At 37.0% G+C, this 9,436-nt stretch overlaps 2 protein-coding genes across 3 annotated transcripts in view; both read right to left on the reverse strand.

Moving 5' to 3' along the window:
* Positions 1-3,960, reverse strand: part of LOC106876709 (uncharacterized) — a 10,299-nt gene extending 6,339 nt beyond the window's left edge. Inside the window, exon 1 of one of the 2 annotated variants that reach the window (XM_014925374.2) lies at positions 3,115-3,960. The gene's annotated coding sequence lies outside the window, so the exon portion shown is untranslated. Of the gene's footprint in view, positions 1-3,084 lie in introns of both variants that reach the window. The other variant, XM_014925373.2, reaches the window with a different exon arrangement.
* Positions 1,250-3,268, reverse strand: LOC106876699 (uncharacterized). The gene is made up of 2 exons (XM_014925359.1): positions 3,228-3,268; positions 1,250-1,928 (listed from the first exon to the last, which is right to left on the reverse strand). Exons 1-2 carry the CDS (start codon positions 3,266-3,268, stop codon positions 1,250-1,252), a joined length of 720 nt encoding a protein of 239 aa, XP_014780845.1.
* Positions 3,961-9,436: the final 5,476 nt, after the last annotated feature.

A 9,436-nucleotide genomic window follows, 5' to 3' on the forward strand; every position in this document is an offset into this window, starting at 1 on the left:
GTCATTTTAATTAACTATGGAGAATTTTCAATGAAATAATGAAATAAAAACCAGTTTTAAGCACCATCGCTACCAGCGATCATATGCTTCCGAAGAAGTTACTACATCGCAATCACTTCCGTTACACGAGTTGGCGGTGTCACAAAACAGTATTCCTTCTTAATTATCGCACCCCTTCTTGCTAGGCGGAAATTGTATCCCTAAAACCAATTCGAAACTATAGATTTTTTTTTAACAAAAAAAAAAAAAATAATAGGATTGTAGTTATTTAATTGAATAAATTTTAAGAATTAAAATAATGCCATCCGAAATATATGATTTTGACAACATATCGCTGAAACACAAAAGACAATACACAACACTTTGCCACATCACCGGGTCACTGTTTAATCAACAATACTTCACGTCACTGCGACAGAGAGGATTACAGAAGAACTGAACTAGTTACTAATTGTTTTAGTATATATTATGGATCAAGTTAGCAAATAGTTATCACAAAAATGTGCACTTATCACTTTAAGAATAGAAAAACACTTAAAGCTGACGTGTATATTCATCGCTTTGCAAAAATGCTGAATGTACTTCAACTAAGCTGAACCTACTCAAGATACATTTGCATGAAAATGTAGAAAATATGGATACGAGAAATAAAGCAATAAATTATAGAATATCAGCCTCCTTTATATTTCGCGTACCATCAAATGATAAATTTCTATTGGTCTAGCTGTTGTTATAAGCCATCGTAGTTAAATCGCACGCGTTCTTCCAAAGGTTGTGAGGTACATAGTTTGAATTCGACAACAATGCATACGAACTGAGTGCGACAGTTGCTATTTTTATTTGCTTCCCATAAGAGAATTGGTTAATAGTTTGGAAACACTGGCTAGTCTCACTGACCCAGCTAGCTTTTCTCTCGTCGATGACCTCTTGCCGTGTCCTCATTGACAGGGTTCTTCACAACACAACTGAACATCTGTAACTGGAGAACGCGAGTCGGCCTACGCCACGTGGAGCCAGCTCGGCCTGCGCCCATCTGATGTCCATCTCCTTTTCCCCATCTGTGGGCATCCAGTCCTCTCAACAGAAATAGGACCTCGTCCAATGTAGCATGACTGCGGACAGGACCGGCCCTAGGGTTGCTGGCGCCCAGGCAAGCTGAACTTGGGCGTGTACAAGCTAACGGTCGTTGCAATTTCCTTGTCTTCGTGGATACTGTGGTTTCGCGACCGTCTGGGTAACGAACGTGAGCCTATTGGGGGTTGACTTCGATTAAATCGACTTGGTCAGCGATAGGATCATACTTGCTAGTACGATTGTTCCTTTGCACAAGCACAAGTCTTGGGTTGAGAAGCCATGATGGTATAGATGTTCCTGTAGCTGAACATCTTTCATAGTTAAAGAGACGTTCACGAGGAGTAGCGTTGGTAGACGTACAAAGTAAAGATCTGACTGAATGCAGTGCGCCTAGAAGAACTATTTCCCATGAAGATACTGGAAGGGTACGGGTTTTCAAAGAGAGTAGTACCAATTTCCAAATAGTACTGTTGAGCTTGTATGGTGTTGTCCTACTTGCTGCAATGCCCTTATTAAAGAGCCATTCTCTCAATTCTGTAGACATAAAGGCAATTCCACGATCGGAATGTACATAACCGGACATAACGAAAACTGAAAACAGGTCTGTAAAACATCTTATAGCAGTCTGAGCTGATGTGTCAGATACTGGATAACCAAACGGAAACTGAGAGTATTCGTCAACGATTGTTAGAGGATAAGGATGCTTTTCGGAAGGAATCAGGACTTTGAAATTCTCTCGAATGCTTGCATGGTCTGAATTATGTTGACTAAGTTTGGTTTGTGGCTTCACTTCTTGGCATATTGAACAATTATTACAAATTTGTTTCACGTTCTCCAACGAATATGGAAGATTTCTGGTGCGGACGAAATGATGAAGGCGTATTACACCAGGATGGCACAGTGCTGCATGTAACCCATGAAGTAAATATGAACTGATTTCTGAACAGCGTACCCTAGTGAATGCATCCGGAGCAATGGCTTAGGATCTTTTTTAAAACGGGGGCCACATTTTTCATTAACGAAACACTTTGAAACTTGGAACACTGGTAGAATGTGTCATATAAAACATCTTTTTCTCTTAGTCTTCTTAAAAAAAAAAGAAATCCATAAATTATTCCATGTTAAAGTTGTCGTATTTCTGTAATTTCAACCAATCACTGACGTCCATTCAGCCGATATACATTAAGTGCCGACTACATAAACAAACGATTCTGAAACAATTAACCCTAACCCTAACTCTAACCCTAACCCTAGGGTTAGAGTTAGGGTTAGGCTTAGGGTTAGGGTTAAAGCAAATTTAAAATGAAAAAAGCAAATAAAACGAAGAATCGTTTGTTTATGTAGTCGGCACTTAATGTATATCGGCTGAGTGGACGTCAGTGATTGGTTGAAATTATCGAAATAAGACAATTTTTTACATGAAATAAATTCGAATACAAAAATATTTTTCTGTTCTATAACACAAAATAGATAAGTATACGAAGTTTGAAAGTCTTTCGGTACCAAAAACACTACGTAAAACATTAATGAAAAATGTGGCCCCCGTTTTAAAAAAGATCCATGGCTTAGGGTTAAGGTTAGATTTATGGCTAGGGTTAGGTTTGGGTTTACGGCTATGGTTTAGGATTTATGCTTAATCAAAGATTGAATTTAGGCTTTAGGGATAGAAATGGGTTTGGGATTAAATTTAGGAGTGAGGTTGAATACGATTCGAACGTTTATTGTTACTAATAGGAAAAAACGTGACCGCTTAAGAACAGACAGGACTTGAAAACTATAATCGTGTTGAAATTACCCTGAGCATGATCTTGCAAAATGATGTTCTCTGAATACATATGTACGTGTGTACATGCATGCTTGCGTGCGTGTAAAATGGGAACAACCATGTAATTGTTTTCAACTAAGAGTTCATGATGGATAAAAAAAAAAAATAACTCAAACTTGCACACAAATACACAGAACGAATATGGCACTTTCCTGTAATACGATTGAAATTTTAGATAGACTTACAATTTCAGATGAATATTTAAATTCCAATACCTTACTATTTCACGAGTTCAAAGCTGACATTTTTTCTAAGTGACATAAATTCGTTTTAATTTCCCATAACAACGAAATTCTGATTATAAGATTTAAGCAGCAGCAAGTATGACGTCACAATCAACGTAGAAACACCAATAGCGATCAACGCCATTTTGATACCATCATTCAACAGTCTGTTTAAACAAATTGTCTTCTTATAAATCTCTCCCTTTCTGAATTTACTAATCCAAGTTACTGCAAAATCATGATGGCTTTTCGAAGTTTGTGAAACCTGTGGAAATTCAGAGTCTGTAGATTTTCGTTAAAAAGGTTGTTGGAAGCGTAACATCTCGAACTTAAAAACAATAATAATAATGATAAATTTATTACATACACTGCTTTGGTGTACAATTTTTCAGGAAAGGATAAAAGAGAATACAGAAAGCAGCGTGAAGACAAGGAAAGGAAGCCAAAGGTACATGCAGAGCACACAGGATAAAACACAGCAAGAGAAGAAAATGAATATCAAAAGAGCCAAAAATCTGTGTAGATAGATCAGGAGTAATGTTGGTGGATTGCGGGAAGTATGGAAATGTTCAAAGATACAATGTCCTGACAGTTAACTATTGACGCGGGGAGTTTATTCTATGATTCAAGAATTCTGAACGTAAAATATTTCCTTAGTCATGGACGCTGCACTTTATTTTTTCTTTCTATTTTATAAACGTGACCGCATGTAGTGGAAGACGTTGAATTCGAGCTATACCTACACAAGTGTGCTCCCTCCCGACTTTGTAACCTCGTAACTTTCAGAAAAATGGGATGTAATTGTTTACAAATACTCGTCAGGTGGTGTAGATTCCGATTATGTCGGAATTTAATGTGGGGAAAAAAAAAAAAAAAAATGGTGGGCATGCACACACATACTTACATACATCACATTTCTTTTCAAAAGTGCATGTTTCATTTTGTAGATGTGTGTTAGTATGTGTGCACGCCCAACGATATAATCGTAATCTACGCCAGCTGAGAATAATTTTTTTATTTATTTAAAAAATACCTAGTTTTCAAAGTTGGGGGCACACTTGTGTAGGAACGCAAAATTCAAAATGGTTGCTTTAAAGTTCGTGGAGATTAAAGTTCATGGAGATTAAAGTTCGTGGCGATTAAAGTTCGTGGCGATTAAAGTTCGTGGGCCTCTTCCAAGCCACCTGCTTGATGTCGAAGTTTTGCCAGGAAGGCAAAGCGTACAAGATACGGTAAGCGGTTGACAGAGGCCGTTCGTCTAAATTACACGCCTCTGGACAGCTTAAAGTGGATTGATATTCTGAACAAGATGGTGTTCCAGACTGGAGATGGAAATTGTAGACATACTAGAGTCACACACAGCTTTAAGTAGATAACCAACGAATGGCTAGATTAAAAATTTCAGGCTGTCTTCGATTTTGCTCCATGTTTTTTTTTTTTCTTTATAGTCATTAGGAAACGTAGCTACTATTTCTAGCAGGACGAGAGAATAAGTACAAGCTCCATCGTTAGCTTGCTGACTAGCGGTTCCTAGTCCTTATTGTTTAGCCCCAGGTCGGCTCTAATCGAGCCGAGCTATGATCATAGATGTTCAAGCAAAGGATCAGTCCGTCTTTTTTATATATCATGGACCAGACGTGTCTATCCTCTTTGTTTTTATTTAGAGGGTGTGAGCGGAGGGACTTTCGTTGCCGCTATTTCTACTACTTCGAGCACACACAGGTTCCTTCCCTTCATGTGTTGGGTAGTTCCTATGGCTAGCCTGAGAAATCCATGAATCTAGTAGAGTAAGGGAAACAACTTTGAAGGATTTCTCTTTACAACAAAATATCCACAACACGTTTTCAGAGTTTATATTGAAATTCATGTCTCAGATTCCAAATAAGATAGCAAAAAAAAAAAAAAAAAAAATTACACTTTGTATTTATGCTTGTTTGTAAGTAAGTATGTATGTATATATATATATATATATATACATAATCAATTTAATACACAACCGAAAGAGCTACTAATAGTTTCATACTGTTATGATACTTGAACAGACATATTTATAAAATAGCCAAGCAATCTTTCAGGCTCTCTATACGTTATGTATATTTTAAAAAGCAAAGGTGAGGAAAAAACATGGAGAATGCAAAAAAAAAAAAAAAATGGAACGAGGAGATAGATATGGGACTTCCGTGATAGCTATTCCTTAGAATCCCATACCATATTTGGTTAACAGAAGTAGCAATGGTGAGCTAGCAATAAATTAGGTCCATAAGTGATGAAACGGACCCGTCCCCTATTCTTTGTACAGTATACACAAAACAGTGCCCTACATAACTTAGCTTGTGTACAGGCTTCGCGCACAGGACTTCTCCACAATGTAACAAAAATACTAAGAATGGAAAACCATCTATATCTATATTAGCTCAAAACAGTTAAATTTAATATCCACAGTCCTTACCCAAACATGAAAAACCCAGTTTCAAACACTGAGACATATATACAACTATAACATCCTTAAAGCATCTTTCTCCACATGTTTTGCTAAATGCCGCAATACAAAGTTACAGTCCAATATTTAAAGATAACTACAAAACCTGCCGTTTCAAGTATGTCACCCACGTACTGATTTTCGAATCTTCCAAAGTTTAACTAATCTAAATTAGCCTATTAGCGGTAATAGATGACTATTACTGCTAGATCGATTCCCGATCTCCCCAGAGATTAATCATACTGGTGAAGAAAAGCAATCTCTCCGTTTTGTCAGCTACCATCTTATCCTTCTTACGTTCACAATTTCTAAGACGCCGTTGAAAATCCTAAAACAACCCGTAACACACAAACATTTTCTATTCCCCATTGCTACCAGTGGAAGAGCGACCTTTTATCCCGCATCACACAAATCCAGGTTTTAAAAAAATCACAGGAATAAAAGTCACGGTAAAAAGTCACAGGGGTTTTATTCGGATCCCATAAATTAATTGTGACTTTATTACAGGGCCACCATAACTTGTGACTTTATTACGGGCCACCATAACTTAATTGTGACTTTTTTTTTCCTGTGACTTTATTACTGATTACTCAGAAAACTTTGGAATAAAGCTACTGATTAGTTGTTGAAAAATCTGGAAGGTGAATTTACTGACAAAGATACACGGCAATAGGCTTCATTTATCATTGCTTTAGTGAATTAAATTGAATTTGGAGAGTAACGAGAAATCTAGTCTAGATCCGTTCTACTAATCTTTCGATTCGTCACATTGGCATATTCCTCTTCTAGTGTTGCATTGTATCTACGTTGGAAACATAAGTGCTTTCTTGTCTATCTGTTGATTAATCAATAAAGTTCATCTCGACCTTTCGCGACTTCTATCGCATAGTTCATCCTCTCGACTACTAATATATAAGACAAGGAAAAGTCTTTCTAAAAGTCGCGTCCTATTTTTACGTCAGCGACATAGCAACAGGGAAGAAAAAAATTTTAGATTTGGCTAATAGGCTGAAAGAGCCAACTGCCTCACCACCATTGCTACTTTAATACGACGGCTCCAGCGAGAAACAATCGCCACTAAATTTGGAGAAGGAGATTAATCGACAGCATTGACCCCAGCATTCACCTTATCGACCCCAGAGAGATGAAAAGTAGAGCTGACCTCGGTGGAATTTGAACTCAAAAAGTAGACATTCGGAAAAAATACCGCAAAGCATTTTGCCCGACGCTCCAACGATTCTACCAACCACTGGCCCTAATTTTTGTGCATACAATAGACAGGCAACAAAGCAAAATAAACAAACTTAAAGTCGTTAATAAATCAGCAATATCGAATATAGAACTTCATTTTTTTATGAGGTATCTGATATCTTTCATTTAGTACTAGCTGTTTTCGAACATAACAATAGAAATATACTTTACACACATACACGTACGCACACACACACAGCTATATATGTGTGTGTGTGTGCTTGTTTAGAAGTCCACACATTCATAAACATATACACTCATTCATAAATATCTATTTACTCACTATAGATCTTTCTCTCTTTTTCTCACACGTCACTTTTGCTCTTCCTTCTCCTCTTCAAGCTAATAGAAACACTTAGCACATCCACACACACACACATACATACATACATATACTCTTCGACTTATACATACACATACATACACACAGCTGTGTTGTGTGACGTAAATGAATTTTTTTTTTAACGGAAAATTTAAATCTTTTTAAAATTCTCATTTGAAGCTTTCAAGGTTTTATGTATCACAAAATATTGTCTGTCCAGTAAGAAGCGAGAATTTGGAAAGTTTGTGAAAATATATTGAAAACCCTCATGGAAACGTTATTAACCCTGTCCGACGACTGATACCCACATGCATATTCTCTAGATCTCTCTATTTTAGTGTCGTTTTACAGCAATTTCGTCATTAAATTATTGTTACAAATCGCTAAGAACTGCAATATTTCCTTTAAAAGAAATCAGTTTCATTGAAGATTCCTCCTATTTTTTTCTTTACATTGTATATAAATATGATCAACCAGAAAGACAGCTCGAAGACATTTTGATATTCATTGATTTTGTTTAAATAGTTAGAAGGATGAAATCAAACGAAAGTCGAGGTTGCCAAATTTCCTGTGCCGATGAGGATTTTTTTTCAGACTGTAGTGATAGCGGTGGATCTTGTTATAGAACTCCATTGAACACTCCAAGAAATCAACCCTCTCAGATTCGAAGACAGCCGTCTAGTGACCTTAATTTAGTCAGTATGCAGTGTTGTGATGACAGTTGCTGTTGTTGTGCTGCTTCACAAAGGGACAGGATGATATTGAGCCCGAAGTATTTCCATTCCCAAATCAGTGTTAAAGAATTAGTAAAATATTTTAACTGCCTTCAAAACCGAGATAGCAATATCCAGACGCTGACTGGAAGATTTTCCAACAGAACCACGCATTCTCCAAATTCTTCAAATTGGAATACATATACACGGAATGGTAATCTAGCCAGGGAATGTCACAAAATTCAGGGTAACGAAGCCGGAATAAATCTTTCAGAAAATGTGAAAGCCGATGAAGATCGGTTTCGAAATGTTTGTGTAGTTCGCCGAAAGAAGAAACCTCCCAGACAACACGGAATTCAAAGGACAGACGTAGCTACTGCCGATCTTAACCAAAAGAAACAATGTTATGACTGTTCAACTACCAAAGGTGAATGCACTACGCAAGGGACCCAAATATTTGATACAAACAACGATAATACTTTATTGTGCAAAAGTAATACTACGGCCGATGTTAGCAACTGCAAGGTTTCATCGGTTACGGGGGGAAGCAATACCAAGTTGTCCTCCACCGAAGATCATTATGTTAGTAAAGAAAAGCACAATGCGTGGGGTCCTTCTGAAGCACGGTTGAGAAACGTCAAAAACCTTTCTAATGTTGAATGCAACGATACGATTTTCAGTTGGAGAAACAGCAAACATAAAACCTACAATAACAACAATCCCAAAACTGACAAAGAATCACGAGATAGCAAAGAGTTGATACCATCGTCAGGAAGCTCGGTAAGGTGTGCCTCAAACGGGAAATACTCCAGCGATAAACCACACCTAACGTTACCCAAGAAACACCACCGTTCCAAAGCCATGTCTATAGTTGTGGACATTAACTTCGGTCACTCAGGTGAACGCATTGGATCAATTCCAATGCATTTCAAGGCTGATCGGAAGAAGAATGTTTTGAAACAGTCCATCTCTATTCCTTTTATCTAAGACAAATATCGATTTGGATAGAAAAGACAGTACTAATAATTTTCTGTCGTTTGACAATCTGACCAGAACCAGGACAATTTACAAACTTTGGATTGTTATTATTCTAAAAGATGTGCTGCTATAGTACTATTCAGCCCAGCCTCCTCCTTGCAAAAGCCTTTTGCTGTCGTAAAGGTTAGAAGCGATAAGTGGAGATGAAGTACGGTCGATCAAACTGTCGCTAATAAAATAATGTTTTTGATTCTAAAATTTTTGCTGCATCACGAAATAAAATTGTCTATTTTATTTGTATTGCAGTCACTACACGTTCTTTGATAGTTAGAACCAGCACTCTTTTAGAAACAATTGTTTAAACGAGAATGTTTTTTTAAAAGCCACCTCTTATTTTTTCTGTTGTGGGTTAAACAAAAAGAAAAGAAAAAAAAGTTACTGATTTCTGTTTCTGAATCTGCAAATTGTCTTTTTATTGAAAAAAAAAATTTGAAAAATTCCCGTCAAAACGGAACGGGGACATTTTCGCAAATTTTTTGCTAAAACGATAGTCCAGAGCATTTCCAAGGG

Source organism: Octopus bimaculoides, chromosome 11, assembly GCF_001194135.2.
Source record: "Octopus bimaculoides isolate UCB-OBI-ISO-001 chromosome 11, ASM119413v2, whole genome shotgun sequence".
In the NCBI taxonomy this organism is placed as follows: domain Eukaryota; kingdom Metazoa; phylum Mollusca; class Cephalopoda; order Octopoda; family Octopodidae; genus Octopus; species Octopus bimaculoides.